Consider the following 21,972-nt stretch of genomic DNA (forward strand, 5'->3'; position numbering starts at 1 on the left):
GACCGGGCCAGAAGAAGTGTACCTGCAACCGGCCCAACCGCAAGGAGACGTGGCTGTTCTCGCGGTTCTCCACGGGCTGGAGCTGCGGGCTCCACGCCGACTGGACCGAGCTCACCAACTGCGTGCCCGGGGTCCTCAACAAGAAGGAGAACAAGTTGAAGAATCAGAGGTAAGACTGCGTTATCTTCTGATGTGATGTGACCGGTTTGGTGATCAGTAGAGTATATTAGTCCAAGGGAGGGGAGCGCCGACATTATAATACATGTTCGTTCTACTCTTTCTCTCCTTCATTTCACATCACCAGCGTCTTTGCTATCGCTTTTTAAATAATGCTTAACATGTGATTTATTGCGATTTAGAGCGGGCTATGCTCTTTCACTACCGGTGTTGGGAAATATGAAATAATAGTTTGTTTGGGAAGGTAAGCAGACTCCACCATGCCCCCCCACCCTCAAAGTACCCAGTTAACGATTCATCGCCTGAGCAAACTGTTGAGTGATCATTAAGGTCGCCCATAGAAGCACTGCACAGTGCCGTGAATGCCAGGGAATATCAACAGTGCCTGACAATTGTTGATGAATGCCGCTAGCAGGGGGCCGGGGCCCGGGAAAGGGCCGACCGCAGCTGGCCCTCCCTGAGCACCGTATTATTCCTGAACAACACAATCCAATTACCACATAGAAAGCTGCTGTAGGACCGGCCCGTGCGGCGATTCGAGTCAATATTACGCCGTCATATTGACTTTACACCACGCGTTATGATTCAATTATGAACACATCTCAGCCCTACTCCCTTTTTTTTTTGTTGCTAAAATCTAACGTCCTCCTCCCCCAGACATATCGACGGCTGCATCATCTTCCATCTCGCTGCACCCCCCTCGCTCGCTTGCTCCCCCTCCCTCCCATGGCGGACGGCTTTGTGTGTGAATCGGTCCAAGTGTTGTTTTTCTCTCATGAACTGAATACAATTGATATTTGATTCCGGCCAAGGTTTCAAGGATTGGCATTTAGCAAGAGAAACGTGTCTGTCATCTTCATCTGGACTCCCAGGCCGGGCCAGAGTAGTACCGGTCAGACACACAGTCAAACACACACACACTCTGCTGGTCCGTCCCGTCACCATGTGGTGACCCCGGTCAGAGGTGACTCGTTGCCGTGCCGACACGCAGGCTTCCAGACTCTACGTGGTGGCGGTGGAGAGATGATAGAGAGAGAGAGGGTCTGTGACAGGGAGGAACTGCACAGCATCAGAGAGAAGCAGGAGCAGGGAGATGTGATGGAACATTTGTGTGGGAGAGGGAGAGAGTGAGCGAGAGGATCATTTAGCCTCCAGTATAATCGACAACCCCGTGGCTACTGACAGCAGAAGCAGGGGAACCTAAGCCTAATAGCCCCCCGAAGACAGACACACACACGCGAACACACGCAGACACACAGTGTTGTGCTCAGCTTCCAAGGTGGGAACACAGAGCGAGAGGGAGATACACTATTGGAGCTGGGATGAGCTCACAGTTTTCTCTCTCCCCCCTTTTCCTTTTTGTGTACATTCATTTTTCACTCCTGCTTTCCTGACATGTCTCCCCTTCGCTCTCTTGGCTTCCTGCCCCTCTCTGTCTCTTTCTCTCTCTCTTGCCTCCCTGCCACTCTCTGTCTCTTTCTCTCTCTCTTGCCTCTCTCTGTCTTCTTCTCCCACTGTGGCCCGGCCCAGTGTTTTGGTACGAATTTTCTCTCCTCCTATTATCCTGTTTTACTTTTTGGCTATAGACCATTTCTCTTCCGCTCTCTCTCGCGCGCACTCTGTCCTCTCATTATGGTGCGGCTTACTTCTTAGCATCTGTCTTGTAAGGGGATCACAAGTTATTGGAGAGAGCAAGAGAGGGAGGAAGAGAGAGGGGCGGGGGTTGGGATGGGATGGGGGGGGAGAGAGAGAGAGAGGGATGGAGAGATGAGGAGGGCGGCGCGGGAAGAGAGACAGAATCTGTGGTTACAGAGTGGCGATGAGGGAGTGTGTGTGTGTGTGTGTGTGTGTGTGTGTGTGTGTGTGTGTGTGTGTGTGTGTGTGTGTGTGTGTGTGTGTGTGTGTGTGTGTGTGTGTGTGTGTGTGTGTGTGTGTGTGTGTTCTGGGCCCGGGCCAATGGTGGAAGGAAGATTTACGGACCTGCCGCTGAGCAAAACACTTCCTTTAGTACGAGAAGCGCCTGTTTATGCCTTTTTGCTTTTTATTTATATTTATTTATTTAGGTTTCCTCCGGAGAAAACGATACCGGGTGTGAAAGGCGCACACACCAGCGTATTTTCCAAGAATTATTCACGACAACCATCTGGATGGCAAGCAGACAGTGGTATTGTCGATCCTCAGAAGGAAGACTAACATGTGCTGGATGATGTTATCACAATGGGGAAATTTTACATTTTCTCGCCAACTCAAAATACATAATGGTATGTTTTTAGGGTTAGGCGATGGCAGGCTGTGGCACAACGTGTCGGCTGGTGACGGAACATTATCGCTTCGCTCGCAGAGGGAAGACGAGTAAATCAAGCCGGCTGGTCTGAATCTTGTCATTTATGAGGATCATATAATTGTTACAACAGATATGAAATGGAACAATAACGGAGCGAGAATACAAGACTGAAATGGTTTCTCATTTTAAAAGCTTTAGACGCACCCAGGATGTTTATAACTTATAAGAACATGTAACAACAATGTATTATCTATTATCTCTACATTTAGGCACTCCGTCATTGTAAGCGATCGTCCATTTCTTCATACCCCTTATTTTAACGCGCTGAAAGCTCTTTCAAGCTGGCAGCATTACCACCAGAGACGAAATATAGGTTTGAGTCCACTTTTTCTTATTTCCGTTTCAGACTTAAATGGTCTGAAATAACGGCAAGTAGCATAAGATACAAGAACCCCCCCCCCCCCCTCCACCATGATGTCACCCCCCTGGAGTGTCCTCAGCAGCATAATGTACTATCCTTGGTACACCCCAAGAGTCCTTAGCGGCCTGTATGTAGCCTAGTGTTCTCTCTCTCTCCTCTGGATGGACGGAGGGTATGTCTCCGGGGATTCTCCGACCCCGGTTTGAACAGTGCTGAGGCCGGAGAGACGGCCGTGGGGTCGTTTGTTTTATTGTGCATGTGTTATTGATCAAAGTATTCGCCACCAAAGAATCCTGTTTATATCGCCATCAAGATGTCGGTTGTTTGGCAGGCATGGGGTTAGCATGTTTGGTCCCACATGTTCATCTGTCTTCTTTTACCTGTGGATATCCATGGGGATTGTACCCCTCTCTTTTTTTTTCTCAGAGAGAAAGGGAGAGTCTCTCTCCCTCACTCTCTCTCTGTCGCTGGAGATCAATAGAATTGTGGGGATTTATAAAGTGGACGTCTCATTCATTACACCGCAGTGCACGCACGTACACACGAACACGTACGTACACGCACACGGACACACACACACACACGGACACACAGACACGTACACACGTACACACAGAAGCACACACGTGCACACACACACACACAGACACGCACACCAGAGTGAGACTCGGATCCCGGCACGGATCCTCGTCTACGAAGCATCTAATTGGTTAAGGAGATGCCTATCACTTTACTGAAATTAGAGCCGTGCTTTCAGATGGTGGGAACCATCTGTCGTGTGTGTGTGAGTGTGTGCGCATACCCGTCTTAATCCTGGTGTGTCGCATTTTAGTGATGAAGCTAATTTTACAGCCTCGATCTCAGCCCTCTCATGTCTCTCCCATTTTCCTCCCCTCTATTTCTCTCTCTGTGTGAGTGTGTCTCTCTCAACCCGCCCCCTCCCATTGCCTCTCAAACCCGTTCCCTCCCTCCCCTTCTAGCTCGCCATCCCGACCCTCCCACTTCCCTCCGTGATGGCGTGGTACTCTAATCAAACAGCAGGCAGGCTTTCCACTTGGTGGCTTAACTCTCTCTCTCTCTCTCTCTCTCGCTCTTTCTCTCTTTCTCTCTCTCTACCCTCTCTCTCTCTCTACCCTCTCTCTCTGCATTAGAGGAAATGTCTTTTTCATGGAAGATTGGCTGCAATTTCCAAGATGGCTGCAGTGGCTAATGGACAACTGTCTGGGTTCTAACAAATGACAACGTGTGGGAGGAGGGCAAGGGGAGGTGGATGGTGCGGAGTAGGGGACGACTGGATGGTGGAGGAGGCCGAAGTACAACGGGGGTTTTGTGGGTGGTGGTTGTGGTGTGAAAACGTTTAGTTTCATTACTGGGGAGGGAAGTGGGGTAGTAGATTATCACGCCTGTCAAGCCCTGGACATTACTCTTCTTTCAATGGGACTGTTTAGGATTCACCGCACAAACTGTGTGTGTGTGTGTGTGTGTGTGTGTGTGTGTGTGTGTGTGTGTGTGTGTGTGTGTGTGTGTGTGTGTGTGTGTGTGTGTGTGTGTGTGTGTGTGTGTGTGTGTGTGTGTGTGTGTGTGTGTGTGCGCGATCAGCAGGGTGCCGTCTCCCGGCCAGTAGGCTGCACAGTTTTCTGGATGAGATGTTAAATGTAAATGATAACAGCGTTATAATGAAGTGTCTATCCTCATTGATTTTCTCCAGACGTAAGAAAGCATGTCAGTTCGGTACAGACTCCAACAAATAACGCATCACAAATGTAATATTTCTTTCAGTGACACATGAAGGTTGCGATTGAAAGATAATTATTCCCAAATAATAGTGACTCGTATCGCAATTGCAAGAACTGTCCAAATGTCAATATTTATTTTATTATCAAATGTCTTAACCCTACAAGCCAGAGGGATTTTGAACCTATTTGAACTTTAAACAATTGTTAGAGGTGTGTGTGTGTGTGTGTGTGTGTGTGTGTGTGTGTGTGTGTGTGTGTGTGTGTGTGTGTGTGTGTGTGTGTGTGTGTGTGTGTGTGTGTGTGTGTGTGTGTGTGTGTGTGTGAATCCAATCAGATGACCTAGTGGTGGTTTACGTGTTGACGAACACCGACCTCCCCCCCCCCCTAAAGCCAGCTCCATCCTTCCCTCATCCGTCCACGACCGCCACGTCTCCATCCTTCTCCTCTTCCCCGTCACATTCCCATGCCCCCCCCCCCCGCCCCCCGTCTTCCCCGCGCACACACACCCAGGCGCACAGCCCCTCTTCACAGCCTATAGCCCCCCGGACCCTCCTCCTCCCCCTAACCCCAGCCCCTCTCCTCCAGTTTAGTCGAGGTTGGTATGGGGGGGGGGGGGGGAGACAGACTCAGGTTTCTGGGGCAGGATTGTGTCGCGCCGGGTTGCGTCGGTGCCCCCCCTTCCCTGACCCCGGCTGGAATGTTTGGGAATGAGAACACAGAGGGAGGGGGGGGGGGGGGGGGGGCATGCTAGGACCTGCTGGATCTTCCAGTGAGCCGTCGCTGCTTACATCCGCCTCAGCCCTGCTTATGCGGCTCGGGGTAATTCCTGGTTAGGGATAATCTTCCAGTGTGGGGGGGGGGGGGGGGGTTGTGAGATTATGCGAAAGCACCTCTTAGCATGATGCATGTTTTCACAGGGATAAGGATGATGATGATATTAATGATGTTTGATAACAATTTAAAAGATATGCAGTAGAATGAGTGGCTGAGTATTAGAAAGGGACACACACGCACAAGCACGCGTAGAATAAATCATATTAATTATCGTTTAGTGCTGCCCCTTTTGCACCTAAGTCCCCTACTGCTAAAGTGTAAACCATCTGAACCCACGACCTCCATCGGAAAAAGGCGCTTATCTCACCCTTAAACGCATGCCAATTAACCGTCAATATTCGCTTAACCCTGATGTAGTTCGGGTCGACTTAGAACGGGTCCGCCCTATTCCAACCAGAAGTGCCTCCTCGCTCAGCCCAGTAAGATGTGTGACCTCGGAGCATACCTCCGCCTGTAAAGGGCGAGGCATCCATCTCCATCTCCATCTCTATCGGTGTTGTGTTCTCGGTAGCTCCGGGCTACTGCTGACAGGTATCCACTGGAGCTACCCCACCAGGTCAGGCCCAGGTCAAGCTGACCCATCTCCAGGCCTTACCTGCCAGATCCTAGGCCAATCGTGTGTGCGCCCCCCCCACCCCCCTCCCCATAGCTTGACGAGGTCTTAGGGCAACACGCATCTAAACAGCTGAACAGATATGATTTTTTTATTACAACGCTTTCCAGAGTAAATTTATATCTAATTGATCCAATCCCTTTCATCAAAACAAATTGGGGTTGGCCTACAACGCTAAAGAAAGCATAATAGCTAGCTGGTACCTTGTTAATGACATGCTATTAGAAATGAAACGTATACAACCCATGTGAGTCTTTCAATTGACGTGGCCAAGCCGAGAATCCAACACGGTTGAGGTGGCTACAACAGCCCCCGGGTGTAGCCTTTGACCCTCCCAGGGTTGACAATAAAACTAAAATAATAATAAGATAATAATTTATCAATTGGATAATGAAGAGGAACGACACCGCGCTGAGCCTCTCCCCCAAGTTCTCCATTTGACCCCCCCCCCCCCCCCCCCCCCCCCCCTAGTGCTGCACTCTGCCTCTCCCCTGGTGCTTTACTAACCCCAGGTATTGATTAGCCATAATCGTCCAATGATCGGCGGTTTCCAGGTATCGACGGAGCAGCGATCCGTCGTCGTTAGCGACGGCTGTGTCCCTGACAGAAGACAAGAGGCGGGAGGGAACGCAGAGTGATGTGTTCCTTAATCATTACACGGCCTCTGCTCCTTCCCCGCCGTCGCTCCCTCGGCCCGGCTCCGCTGCTCGGCTATCAAATGTTGCCGTCCCACCCACACGACACAAATGCGCGCACGCACTCACACATTTATACACACGCACACACCCGTGCACGCATGTGCACCCGTGCGCTTCCAAGCTATTCCTCACGCCGGGGGAAAAACGGCGGTGCGGTAAATCATTAGCAGACATTTCTATGGCTGGTAATGAGTGGTGCTACGCTACAGCGCTGCCGCCAACAGGATTACTCCCTATTGATTAGCTTAGCATTAGCCGGGGCTAGCCAAAAAGCAAGCGGGCTGATTAGCAGGCCTTTCTGTGGTGGTTAATAAGTGGCGCTATGGAATGCGGCGGTGCGCTCGCCATGAGAATGGGATTACAGGCTATTAATCAGACAGGGGGTTAGCGGCTGTCATTAGCGCGGCCCTGGGCAAAGTCAGCGCCGGTTATGGCTGAGTAGCTTCTGCTTTCTGGAGGGAGTCTTTTCTTTCTTTCTTTCTTTCTTTCTTTCTTTCTTTCTTTCTTTCTTTCTTTCTTTCTTTCTTTTTTTTCCTTTCTTTCTTTCTTTCTTTCTTTCTTTCTTTCTTTTCCTTCTTTCCCCCCCCCATTGGCCTTGAGTCTCCTGGCGCCACGACAACCGCCGCCCGCGTCCCAAACCCCGTGGTCGTCATGTCTCCCTCCCGTCCTCCTCCCTTCATCGCGACTCCCTCTTCTTCTGAGATGGAGAAAGAGGGAGTGGGGGGAGGGCTGGGCTAGGCCTCCATTAATCTCTCTTTCTATTTCTCTCCGTCTGTCGTTCAACAGAGAGCAGAAGAGTTGCGACAGGAAGTGACCCCTCCCCTGTGGCAGTGTTCTCATTTAGTTTATTTACAAATAAACACATTCATCCCCCCCCCTCCTCCCAAGTATGCAGGCTCCCTCAATACATAACTTAGTTCATTAATGAATTGTGTGTGTGTGTGTGTGTGTGTGTGTGTGTGTGTGTGTGTGTGTGTGTGTGTGTGTGTGTGACATGATGAGGCATGTGAACGAATGGGAGGAGCTGACAGGCGTGTTAATTGAATTGTGTGAAAAATGCAAATCCCAGACTGCCTCTTTATATAAGTGGGAGGAGTCTACACACACACACACACACACACACACACACACACACACACACACACACACACACACACACACACACACACACACACACACACACACACACACACACACACACACACACACACAGGGCTGTTGTCACGACATTTATTTCCCACCAAGCTTCTCCATGTTAATGTTTGTTTATGACATTTATCTGTCAGGGACCATATACATAAATCATTAATCTCTCATGCGAGGGGAAGGGAGGCATTGTAGCAGAATTATCTCCTGGCTCGTTTCCATGCGGGTCAACACAAACACGAGTACAAGGAATACAAATGAATATTCAAAAACACAATGCTGAAATGCAGCATTACCATTCCATATTCAAATGTACGTTCATCCTCGGCATTCTGAGTATTGCGTCTGCGTGTAGAACACTAAACCAGAGCTGTAGATTATGTGGAGGAGGAGGAGGAGGAGGAGGAAGAGGAGATGAAGAAGCGAGAAAAAAACCTAAACAGCTCTCATATCTCCTTCGGCCTCGGTTGCTTTGCATATTGCGCCCGCGGCCGTGTGTGTGTGTGTGTGTGTCTGCGTGTGTGTGCGTGTGCGTGTATGAAAGCCGGGATCGCTTGTTTCCGTGCGGGTGACCTATGTTTACATGTCCGCCGTGTGTGTGTGTGTGTGTGTGTGTGTGTGTGTGTGTGTGTGTGTGTGTGTGTGTGTGTGTGTGTGTGTGTGTGTGTGTGTGTGTGTGTGTGTGTGTGTGTGTGTGTGTGTGTTGTGTTGCTTCCCGATGGAGCAAGAGAGAAAACGTGTCGCTGTGGGCTACAATTCTACTTAACGTCCTCTCCCGCTCCCCACCGCCAGACCGACACACACGCACGCACGCGCACGCACACACCCGCAGGCTCTACGAGTTCCTCCGTAAAGTGACCTGGTTAAACCCGGGTTAAAGACATACGTCCCCTCGTGTGGAGGGCGGGGGGTTGATGGTGGGGTGTCATATCTTCGGCCTTTCGCCGATAGCAAGCTACGCTAACCCACTACGCTAGCGTGCTGCCTTGCACTCTCTTTAGCCCCGCTGTCGGTTCGAACCGGTTCATACTAATCTTAGCCCTCCCTCCTCATCCCCCACAGTGGATTCGTTATGTCCGTCTGTCCGACGGTCCGTCAGAACCTTCTGCTGATGTGCCCCAACCGCCCCCCCCCGCCCTCCTCACTCCTCACGCTCGACCGCACACACAAACACCCACGCACACGCGCATATTCGGACATGACACTCCGAGTGAGCAGTCAGCTTCCTCCAGAGAGAGGAAGTGGTGCTTCAGGAAGTGCTTTTATCTCGGTGATCTGATCTGATGTGAGGGAAGATGATAATTGCACAGAAGCCTTTCTCCACCCCCCCCCCCCCACCCCCACCCATCACTCTTTCTCCCCAAGTGTTGCCCACTCTCACTCTCTCTCTTCCTATATTTCTTACACTCTCTCTCTCATCTCTCTCTCTGCCGTTGCAGCCCCCCCCCCCCCCACTCGCCCTCTACGGCTGTCTCTCTTTTCCCCCAGATTGCCTGTTCTCCCCCACTGTTTCCCAGATCTCTCCCCCACTTTCAGTCCCTCCCTCTAACTCTCTCTCTCTCTCACTCTCTCACTCTTCCTTCCCCCACACTCTCCTCCTCATTCTCCGGCTCCTACTCTGCTGTTCTATATATATGTTTATATGGTCTGCAGTGTTTCCCACAGACATTTTGGAGACTATGGGGGGGGGGGGGGCATTCAACTGGACTAATAATTTTGCACTGATTAACTAATAGTAAACTAACACTAACAAAGAACTAATTCCTTGGTATTGATTATGGACTTTGTGTTTGTTGAGTTGTGGTGCACTATTGTTGCAGCTCACGTTGCATTCAGATGAAATAATAAATGATGGAATTATCTTTAGCCGTTCTTGGCGTATATTTCTGCAGATATACATTCTATACAACAGATGGCCAATCTCCTTTTTTCAGTGTACGCCTATTTAAACACAATGGCGTGGCCTAAATGTCACCTTCTCAATCGTTTCATAGGCTATACATTTGTATAAACCCCCCGTTTACACAATGGGAAAACACATGTTTTCATACGTTTTGCCCTTTCATTTAGGCTACACGAAAACTGAGTTTTTATCATGGGAAACGATCATTTATAAAAACTCTGAAACTCCGTTTTTATGTTTGCGTGTGCACTAGGTCAAACAGAGTTCTATGTTCTCAAACAGTATGCATCTAAAAATGCATCACCTCTGTGAGCATCGTATGTTTACAGTTAGTTAACTTACTGATCTTGGATGCTGTTAAGGTAGTGCTCATACGTTAATGCAAAATTCCGAATGTCGCGCTCTCTCTATTTTTTAGACAACTCAAGACCCTCTGCAACGTAAGCACACGCACGCTAAACTGATTGGCTTTCATCACGATTCGCCAGACTCTCATTTAAATAAAGTTCAAGGATTGCCAACTTGGATTCGGCTGCAGAAGGCTATTCGGCACAGTCGCAGGCAGACAGCCGAACTTCGTGCTCTCATGCAATCCCAATGAGAGCGACACGAACTTCGTCTGAGCAAAAAAAAAAAAATAATAATAAATAAAAATAAAACTTCATGTGCACGCAGAGACTATGTCGGCCGAAATTAGACTGTGGCGGGGCGCCATAATCTCGTCAATGTGTGGGAAACACTGGTCTGCGTGTGTGTAGCATCTAGTACGGCACCACTCTGCTGCTGGTGGCAGCATTACCTGGGCAGTGCCATTGATGCATTATAAGTTGCTCAAGTTCATTATAATCCGAGGGAAATGGGCTATTGCCCTAGCCTGTGTTCTACATGGTGATGTATAGCTCTGGTATCTTGGGCGTGTACAGACACACCATAACAATTACTATGAGAACTTAAGCCCTGAGCAAATCTTGGGCTCTAGCAGTGTCGATGAATCATCTGCAGAGAGAAGTTTGGAAAACAAAAATGACTCAGTTACACTATTGACTTGCGTACTACATATGGAAGCACCTTAGAGGTGTGTGTGTGTCACACAAACCGGCCTGTGTCTGTGTGTACCACTCCCAAGCAGAGAGGAGGGAAGTAGAATTGAAGCAGTCGTACATTTGTGTATAATCTCTCCATGGTGTTGTTGTGAGGCACAAGGCCTGTGTGTGTGTGTGTGTGTGTGTGTGTCCTGCTGCTTTCTTTGCACATGCTTCTCACTGCCATGCAAACACTCCAAAGCTCAAAGCAGGGGCTGCAAAACATGCACTCTCTCTTACCCGCTCAGTCTGTCTCTTTCTGCCTCTCCCTGCCCCCTCCCCCACCTCCCTCCCCTGGCTCCCCTGTCAGCTTCTGGTGACACGCTGTTGTAAAATGACATTCTTCTTCTTGTGTTTGGAGTGCAACCCTCCCATTCCTCTCCACTCTCGGCCTTCCTTCCTCTCCCTCTCTCTTCCTTCCTCTCTCTATCTCCCTTGCTCTCTCTCTCCCTCTCTCTCTGTCGGCCTGTGTCTCTCCCTCTCTCACTCTGGGAGTCTCTTCTTTCTCTCTCTCGCGCTCTCGCTCTGTGTCTGCCATCTTTTGTTGCGGGTCCGTTCACGCTTGACCGGCCTGCAGTGACTCTTGACTTCAAAGAGCCACTTCATTCATCAGTCACTCATCGGGCAGAGAGGGAGAGGGGGAGAGAGGGAGAGAGAGGGAGGATGCGTATTCAGTGAGGGATGGGAAGGGAGGAGGAGGAGAGTATATCAAAAGAGGCGGATGAGTGTATGAAAGGAGGGGAGCAAGGGGGAGAAAAGGGTCGCTCTTGACCGCAGGAGACCTCGAAGTCACAAAAGCACAACCCCCCCCCTCACCCCGTTCTCCAAAAAAATACTTATTGTGACACAATTTGGACACACACACACATTCCACCACACGCACACATCGGACACGCACATCGTTAACATCACACACACACACCATATGCACACACGCAAACATACCATACCGCACACACACGCGCGCACACACAAAAGCAGTGAGGCCTGTGTGTGTGAGCCGGGGCTCTGTTGTTCGGTCAGCGAGGTGTGAGGATGGGTTGTGGTTCTGATTCGCCGCCGCAGCAGTAGAAGGCAGAACTGGGAGCTGTGGTCGGCCCACGGACGCTTGGATTTCATTGGAGAAGTTGTGTGGTTGTGTAGATCAAATGGTATGTTTGCGTATGTGCACATGGTGTGTGTGTGTGTGTGTGTGATGTTTACGATGTGTGTGTGTGTCAATGTGTGTGCGTTCATGTGTTCCAACCTGGGGACGTCCGGCCCTTCAGCTTTCAGTACGTGCTCACTTTGGGACAACGGGTACAATCCTGTTGTCGTTGCTTAAGGTTTTTATCAGTTTCTTTCGTCGTATTATGTTCAATAACAGCCATATTTGAGCTGCAGTGAGGGGGGTCGGAGGTGTACTTTGTAAAGCATTGCCCATGTATCTCACTCTCTTTAGCTTGTTGTGTGTGTGTCTGCCTGCCTGCCTTCCCTTGTGTTCAGTGACATTCTCTCCCTCTCATTACGTCCCTCTTTGTTTTGGGTGGCCGGCGTGTTTTCAGGTCAGTGGGTGCTGTGGCTCTCAGCAGGGACTCCCACACGCGCACGCGTGCGCACGCACGCACACACACACACGCAACCTTTCCTCAGCCTCCTTAGGGAGGCTGTGGGGGATCAAGTCACCGTGAAGACGGGCACTCTCTTAATGCAAGGACACAAGGACTGTGTGTGTGTGTGCGCACCTGGCCCCTGATCACTAGGCTGTCTGTTCCCTCCTACTCCTCCAGTTGTACCCTACTCTGTGTTCCTCCCGGGAATCTCTCTGCAGTTGTTCGGCTTTACCCAGAATCCCCAGCGGCCAAGGAGCAGTCGTCCAGACCAACAGCTGAGTCATTTAGCAAGATGCCCAGCCCCTAGTTCCTTCCTCTTACTCCGAATCCCGTACTTCATATAGCCCCCTAACCCCTATTATCTCACCTCCTACTTCCTAACATCATACTTCCTAACCCCCTACTCCCTGACTAGCTTACCCCCTACACCCTAACCCCCTACTCCGTATCCTCCTTACCCCCTTACCCCCTAACCCCCTGCTCCCTACTCCCTATCCCCTCACCCCCTAACTCCTTACCCCCATTACTTTCATTAACACTCTCGACATAAGCATTATGAACATCCATGGCCTGATGGTGGAGGTGCCCAGGCTGCTGTGCTCTCAGCTCAGCCTGTCCCAGGCCTCTCTCCGGGGGACGTGTGAGGGCAGGGCGGGGGGCCGGGGCCACCGGTCGCCCCACCTGAAGGGGGGGCTTTGTTCAGGGCCTTCGGTGAAGAGCGACGGCGGGGGCGTTAACGCAGCACCTGGCTGCTGTTGTTCTACCTGGGAAGAAAGACGAGCTCTGCCGTTCCTCGTCTGTGACGGGACACGGATCAATTCTCTCTTTGAGCGGGACGGCTCCACCCTGGGTGTGTGTTTTGTGGAGCTGTGTTTACCTACGAGTCCAACAAACCTCACAGAGATGATGGGCGTCACCCCGCAGTATCAGGAAAAGTCTGAATGCAGTCAATGGAGCGATCTGTCAGCGTGGATCCAGAACACTGGCTTAGCAAATCCAGAGTGCCTACGCAACCGCACACAAACACACTTTCATAATGTGTGTTATGTTTGTGGTCCGTCTTGTCGAGGCCTGTGTGTGTTTGTGTGAAATACGCTATGACTCAGAGGAGTTCAGTGCCGGCCTCAACATGTCTTGACACACGCAACACAATTATGTTTGTCTCAGGAGAGTGGAGGGAAACAGAGACGTGTGTAGAGCAAGGAAACTGAAAGGGTGGGAGGGGGGGAATTGAGCTAAAGTACAACGTACAAGCAACAAAGGGAGATGAGGCCTAAAAAAAAAATTTGTTTGGTTCCGGTTTCCGACCGACCCTGTCAATTTATGTGCGACCCAAATTATTTTATGAGCTTTATAAAAAAAAAATAATAATAATAATAATATTTTTTTTTGATGCAAACTATAATTACGTTTTGGTACAGCACCTCTTCATTCTGTACAAGGATGGGCGAATTTTCTCGTTTTTAAATGAAAACAACCTACCTATCATTCGCTGCCGCTGGAAAAAATAAAATAAAAAAATAAAATAAATTCCCTACCTACCCATAACCTCAACTGACCACCAACAGGAACCAAACTTTTTTTTTTTTTTAGGCCTGAAGGCCAAGCAGTAGGTGATGGATGGATGGATAGAGAGAGAGGAAGGAAGGAAGGGGTTGGGGAAGACGGAGAGAATGACCACTGCACAGTGAACAGTGGTGAAGGGAGACTCTCCCCCCCCCCCCCCCCCCCCCTGCTCTGGAATGTTAATCAGTGCAAAGAGGTCAGCAAACCTTTTGATTGTGTATGCATAGTGTGTGTATGCATAGGGTGTGGGAGTGTGTGTGTGTGTACATTGTGTGTGTGTGTGTGTGTGTGTGTCTGGGGTCGAGAGGTCCTGTCTGCCCTAGAGCGTCTCCTTGAGTCCATTAACACAGTTTAAACATTAAATCCCATTAAGGGGGGGCTACAGAAGCTCTGGGCCAGACAGCCAATGGGGAGAGAGCTCACATTCACCTTCCCCTGGCTCGCTGCTACGCAGCCAATGGGGAGAGAGCTCACCATGACCCTCCCCCGGCCCGCTGAAAAAGTCCTCCTCTTAAGCTGAATCTGAGTGTGTGTTCAGCAGTGACCTCAACATGTTGAGTGTGCGTTCAGCGCTGACCTCAACATGTTGATTCCCTTGGGGAAGGACGTACGGGAAACATCCTGTTGGGGTCGTTTGATTCCTCTTACCGATGACGGTGGAACTTTTATTTCTCATCCGATGGCCGTACATGAGTCGCCTGCAGCTGAGCCCAAAAAACAACGCAAGAAGCGCATTTCATATTGTATGCGTGTATTTATCTGTGTGTGTTTCTTCAGTCTGTTATACTGCATATTACATTTGCGCATAATTGGGCTGAATTTATGACACATTGTAAAAATCTATTATTAAAATAAAGATGGCAATAAGAAGGCGATAACGATTTGTTATTTTAGGAACGGACTAGTTCAGCTCGGTGCCAAAAGGATCTCATGGCTCCTGCCGAAAGACCTGACCCCACTGAGAGGAATAACAAGTCAGACATTCGGTTGGGACGGATCGTAGCCAATGAAAGTCGCAATACAAGAGCAAACATTCTCAACTGAAACCTCAATAAAAAAAAACAACCCATAAAAGCGACGTGGTAGAGGATAGTGTCACCGGACCACATCGACGTCCCCTTGTAAGGCACGGCTGGTTAACACGGCGTTAAACGAGCACTCAGTGGTCCACCCCCCACCCCCCCCCCCCACCCTGCCCCAGGCCGGCAGTCTGAAGGTCATGACCACCGCAGTCCACAAACCACAGTCGTTATCTAGACGCGGTCAGGTCGATTACAGCCTCCACGTGTTACGCCCCCCTAGCCCTGGCTAGTCATTCAGAGGACCGCTGCTGCATAAAGAGCCCAGTCGTTACGCTACACCAGGGGGAGGGGGTTAACGCATGGTGGGTAACGCACACACGGACGCCACGCGCGCACACAGTCTCTATAGCACACACACACACACACAGGCCTCTGAGTGCTGTGTTGGGCCGTCCTGTACGGGGGCTTCAATCAGAACTTGGTTTCATTATGGAAGTCCAACCGCTGACAAAACATGCGAGGTGCCTTGAATACTAAAGAGTGCCGGGGCAAGAGAATACAATGTGGTTTTACACCCTGCTCGTGGACCGAGCAACAGCCTGCTTGTGCATCCTCTGATCTTTCTCTGCCACACGTGTCAGCTGTCCGCCAGATTCATTAGCCTTTTGATTAATTGAAGCTGGGGGCAGGCTCTCGGAGTCTACAGACCGCAGCAGCCAAGAGCACGCACGCACGCACACACACACACACACACACACACACACACACACACACACACACACACACACACACACACACACACACACACACACACACACACACACACACACACACACACACACACACACACACACACACACACACACCCAGAGTTTGGGATGTGGTCCCTGCAGAATGAGAGATGTTATCTCTTCTCGTTTATCTCCCTCTCTCTCCCCCTCTCTATCGACCAGCCTATATCGTTCTGTGCCCCCCCCCCTCTTGATCTCGCTCTTTATAATGTCCTCGCCCGTCCCCTCCTCATTCAATCTGTCGATATCAACACGTCTCTCCCTTTCTCCTCTTTCTGCCGCGACCTTGTGTGTGTGTGTGTGTGTGTGTGTGTGTGTGTGTGTGCGTGTCAGCTTCCATCAGGCCTGTTTCTGACACACACACACACACACACACACACACACACACACACACACACACACACACACACACACACACACACACACACACACACACACACACACACACACACACACACACACACACACACACACACACACACAGGGTACATTCACCGGCGAGACAAGCAAGCGAGAAAAAAACTGCAGCTGGAGATGGAGAAAGTGACGTGTGTGTGCCGGTGCTGGCGTGTGTTCTGATGCCTGCGTTTCATCGGGGGGGGGGGTGATGTGATGGCGGTGGATTGCCCTGGATTTCCCCCAGCATGTCCCCCGGTGGTTTCACCTGTCTGTCATCTTGTCTGTACGCCTTCTATCCATATTCTGTATTTTTTCATCTCTGTCTGTATGTCTGTCCTTCTCCGGCCAGTGTTGTAGCTGTGATGTCGGGACATGCAGTGCCAATGTAACTCATTATTGACCCTGTCTCTTTCTCTCTTTCTCATCCATGACCTTCCTGTCTCCTGTGCCGTGCTGAAACAGGTAAGACCTTGGTTTGGTTGTCTGAGAGCCTTGACTATGCCTCAAAGGCAAGAGCAAATTGTTTGATTAACGAACCTCAACCACTTTACTCACTCACTCACTCACTCACTCACTCACTCACTCACTCACTGCTGTGTGTTGTGTTACTGTTGTCACGTGCAATGTGTGATGCTGGATGACATCACAGTCGCCAGGTGAACATTAACTCCCAGCGGCTTTCCTCCCTCTTTAAGTGTGTGTGTGTGTGTGTGTGTTTCTTCTGGTCTCCCTGATGGGATTGGTTGGTTCTTCCCTCTTTCCCCACTTAACTCTTACAGGGTGTGTGTGTGTGTGTGTGTGTGTGTGTGTGTGTGTGTGTGTGTGTGTGTGTGTGTGTGTGTGTGTGTGTGTGTGTGTGTGTGTGTGTGTGTGTGTGTGTGTGTGTGTGTGTGCTTTCACCTGCAGGATGTTGTTTTCTCTAAGTTGTCTCCTGTGATCTACCCTCCAATTTTCCATCCGTCTCTGTTCGTTCCCTCCCTCCTCCCTCCCTTCCTTCCTTCCTTCCTCCCTCCCTCACCTTCTCCTGACTCTGTATCTGCCCTTTGAAAGTGGAGTTGCACCAAGAACGTGTGTGAGAGCTCCAGTCTGCAAAGGTCTCCCCTTACACTGCTCACTGCCCACTCGCTCGGTCCTCATATTCATTTAGAATACATACGTACGTGCTAGAGCCCTCAGTGTTCTGTGGCCCCTCTCGCTCTCTCTGTCTCACTTTTGCTCTATCTCCTGTGTGTGTGTGTGTGTGTGTGTGTGTGTGTGTTGTGTGTTGTGTGTTGTGTGTTTTAAAGTGCTGTTCCATCTCCCAGCTCAGAGCCTCTCAATCTTCTCAGAGTGTTTGCAGGTGCACCGGGATGTACCCTCCCTTACATACAGGACTACAAGCTAAAGCGTGCCTGTGAGCGTGCACACGTACAGGCACACACACACCATCTCTCTTCTCCGCCGTCTCCTCCTCCCCTCCAGGGCTTCCATCAGCATAGCAACGCGTTGTCTTTTCAATACACTGACTGGTTAAGACACACACACACACACACACACACAAACACACACACACACACACACACACACACACACACACACACACACACACACACGCACAGACACGCACACAGACACGCACACAGACACATTCAGGAAGGCTGTCTAGTCTTGGTATTAACTCCCCTTCCTATGGTTCTGTTTATTTGAGTTTGCTCTTGTGCTGGTGGCCCTATGCTGTGTTGGTTCTCCCCGCTCTCTCTGGTGCAGCATAACCCCCCCCCTCTTAGCTACAGACGCAGAGTGCAGCTTCCTGTATTCACCCCCAAAGCGCCGCTCGGCTGTTCTGCCCTTCAAACCGTGCACAAAAAAAACGCAGATTGCTCTGCGTTTGTGTACATTTCCGTGTAGGTTTTCGTGTGTGTGTGTGTGTGTGTGTGTGTGTGTGTGTGTACACTAGTGGGCAAAATTACCGTCGGCCAATGGCCAGCCTCTCAGCCTTAGTTTGATACATAGATGTAGATATTATCCACTTGGAGTTCTCATCCCAGCTCTCTGACCTCTGAAACACGGCTTTAGTCCACTCTCTGAGTCTGGAGGGGCCTGTGCTGTTGTGGAGCCGGATGTCTGTGTGTTGTGGTCGGTGTAGGGGAGGGTGTCTGCCTATTGTTCCACACTCAGTTTCAGAACACTTTAAGAACCACACAGTGGTTCCGATAATATGATTGATCACATGAGGCATTCCCCTTCAAACACTCTTGTCTGACCACACCCGAACCGAACCAGAAGATTGCGCGCACACAAGCAAACGTTATGGAGATGGCCTGTGGGACACCTATGACAACAGAAACACACACGTACACACACACGTACACACACACGCACACACACGTACACACACGTACACACACGTACACACACAGAAACACGTACACACACAGAAACACGTACACACACATAAACAGAAACACACATAAACAGAAACAAACACACAGAACCAAAAACCCACGCACCGAAACAAACACACACAAACACACCGAAACAAACACATGCATGCAAATACATACATAAATACACACACAAACACAGAAACACGTACACACACAGAAACACGTACACACACACACCACACCACACCACACCACACACACACACACACACACACAGAATTCCTTGCAATGCACGACCTCCTTTGTGTAATCAAAAGCCATCAGTGATTCATGCCCAAACATTGGATCACTCGGCACATGTTTTACCCATAACACCAAATAAACGATGAAGTGGAGAGAATCAAAAGCAGATTACAGTTCCCGTTGTGGACAAAAGGCATTCAATAACATCTGGTACGACAGACTCGAGCAATAACCAACGTAGTATATGACGTTATTGGTGTTGTATTTCAATAAAGCACAATGCTGTAAAATCATTGTGTCGCAACCCACAGATTTACCAACACATTAAAAACGTCAGCAAGCAAAGGCTTCCAAGGAAGTTGAGAGAGGATTGTAAGAGAACAGTTCGTTTTAGTATTCGTTTTATGAGTACAGCCAACATCGACGAGTCACTGCAGGACACAGATGTTAGAGATCTGCTGAAGGCCAGCAACTGGCCCCCTGTCTCAAAGCATTCACACATCTTCTGTCGATGCAGTGAAACAGGGCAGTCACAAGTAGGGCTGTGCGATTAATCAAATTTGATCGCACTTTCAGTTTTTGCGTCAATCAAAAAACTAATATAATCGAGTTTAAACTTTTTTTTTTTTTTTAACATCTTTTTTATTTATTAAATATGTTATAGACATGCAGAACAGCTGGATGCCAATTTTTATTTTACATTATTTTCGATCACAATATTTTCTATTTTGAACATTCTGTTAAATAGGACGAGTTCTAAGTTGCAAAGTGTAGAAAAATGCTAAAAAAATTGCAACCTGTTTTCAAACTCAAAAGTAATCGTTTGAATAATCGTGATTTCAGTATTTACCAAAATCATTGTGATTATAATTTTTCTTTCCATAATCGAGCAGGCCTAGTCACAAGGTTTACCTGTTTAAAACAGAGGCATACAAAAGACTGAGGATGGTAGGGGGAACCCACCTGCAACTCTTCAGGGAAGGTGTACGATGAAACCTGTGTTAGCTCGTTAGCGCTGCGCTGCATTCATAGATTAGCACTACAGACGGAGATGGCTCCCTACTACATCAAAAGGAGAAGTCCTATTGACCGCGATCCAGATTCTAAATCCAGTAACGCACACTTTACTACTCGGCAGTATCAAACAGGGACTTTCAAGCTGTGTGGAAAGAAAATAGAGTAAAATGGCCTATCTGAAGTCAGAACTGCAGCTGTTTTCCACTGATGCATAAAATTACTAACCTCTTAAAATGCAAAACGAGGATATAAAATACCCGAATATTCCCACCCCCCAAACCCATGCACCGCAGTTTCACACGCCAAGAGATGAACAAACACCACCGACCGTTCACCAACGAGCTAACACAATGACACACAGGAAAACTAAACCAAAGGGAAACGAGGACATAAAACGGCTTCCAAATCAGAACCTCCAAGAACGCTACCAGGGCTCTGAACATACGGACGACGGGACCATGCGGCCGACGGGACCACCCGACCGCCGCTCAGGGGGGGGAGAGGGGCGTATTGTTTATTGTGTATTGATCATCCTGCACCCCGCTAGCAGGGAGATCTCCTAGGGACCGGGGACAAAGAACAGACGAGGGAGGGAACGTAAAGAGAAAACATTTGAAGGAGGAAAGGCGGAGAAAGAGAGAAGTGTGCTCTGATTCCAATTTATCTTCTCCTTCTCCCCCTCAGCCACAATCTCTTCCTTTTTAACATTTCTATATATTTTTTTTTCTTCCTCATGGTCTCCTCTCTCCTGTTGCCTTTTAATGTAACCAGAGGCGTGAAGGAGAAAGACTCAGGCAGGAAGATGTCATGCAGGGAGGGAGGTGTGTGTGTGTGTGTGTGTGTGTGTGTGTGTGTGTGTGTGTGTGTGTGTGTGTGTGTGTGTGTGTGTGTGTGTGTGTGTGTGTGTGTGTGTGTGTGTGTGTGTGTGTGTGTGTGTGTGTGTCCTCTGTCTGACGGTGCATGTTCAAAGAGGGAAGCTCATGTGCTGTTATTAACTCATCTGGGCACACACACACACGCACGCACGCACACACACGCACACACGTGTTGACAGCTCCCCAGGCTCCCATCACGGTAAGGGTAGACAGGAGAGCAGCAATGCATGCTGGGAGAGTTGAAGTCCTGGGCACTTTTCTCTGCGTCCCCCAGCTCAGTTAATTCTTAATGTACGAACACACACACACACACACACACACACACACACACACACACACACACACACACACACACACACACACACACACACACACACACACACACACACACACACACACACACCATATCACACACACACACACACACACACACACCATGGAACACACCATGGAACACACACACACACACACACACACCATGGAGCACACACACACACACCATGGAGCACACACACACACACCATGGAGCACACACACACACCATGGAACACACACACAGAGAGACCATGAAACACACACATTACCGGACATTCACGCATACTCAGTGGCAGTATGTGCACACAAACAGACACTCTTATATATTTATATTTGCACAAAGAGCACATACATCTCACATGATGTGACAAGGGATACATTCAGAAAGGGGGGAGGGGGCACACACACACACACACACACGCCCTTGATATTAAAGATTCACGAGTCCTTGAAATAAAGATGAACATTGATGGAATAATACCTGTTAATGAAATGAAGTCTTCGTTGGTAGAGCAACAGACACCAAGGCACACACAAACACTGCATCAATACTGGTTAGGAAGGACACACACACACACACACACGCACAACCTGTGCTCATGCTGATCAGTTTGTGTGTGCCCTGGGGTTCAAGGGCCCCTGTTTCTTTATTCACTGACGACTCCCAGAGGACGTCTCTGCACACGTGCACAAAACACACACATCCATACGGCCGCCAGACGTATGTTGAATGGACTCTGGAACCGGACAGCTGGACCTGGTGTTTACACACACACACACACACACACACACACACACACACACACACACACACACACCGCTGTATACGCTCCCTGTAAAACCCTAGCAACAATCCCGGGATGCCGGAATCAACCAATTCAATCTGTAAAAC

General features: G+C 49.4%; 1 protein-coding gene across 1 annotated transcript in view; it reads left to right on the forward strand.

Moving 5' to 3' along the window:
• The window catches only part of hs6st1a (heparan sulfate 6-O-sulfotransferase 1a), a gene marked incomplete at its 5' end in the record, with an annotated part of 43,459 nt that continues 21,487 nt past the window's right edge, over positions 1–21,972 (forward strand). The window contains 1 exon segment of the mRNA XM_030356956.1: positions 1–169. Within this exon segment, the coding sequence (XP_030212816.1) occupies positions 1–169 (169 nt within the window).

The sequence above is a fragment of the Gadus morhua genome, chromosome 5 (assembly GCF_902167405.1).
Source record: "Gadus morhua chromosome 5, gadMor3.0, whole genome shotgun sequence".
Lineage (NCBI taxonomy): Eukaryota > Metazoa > Chordata > Actinopteri > Gadiformes > Gadidae > Gadus > Gadus morhua.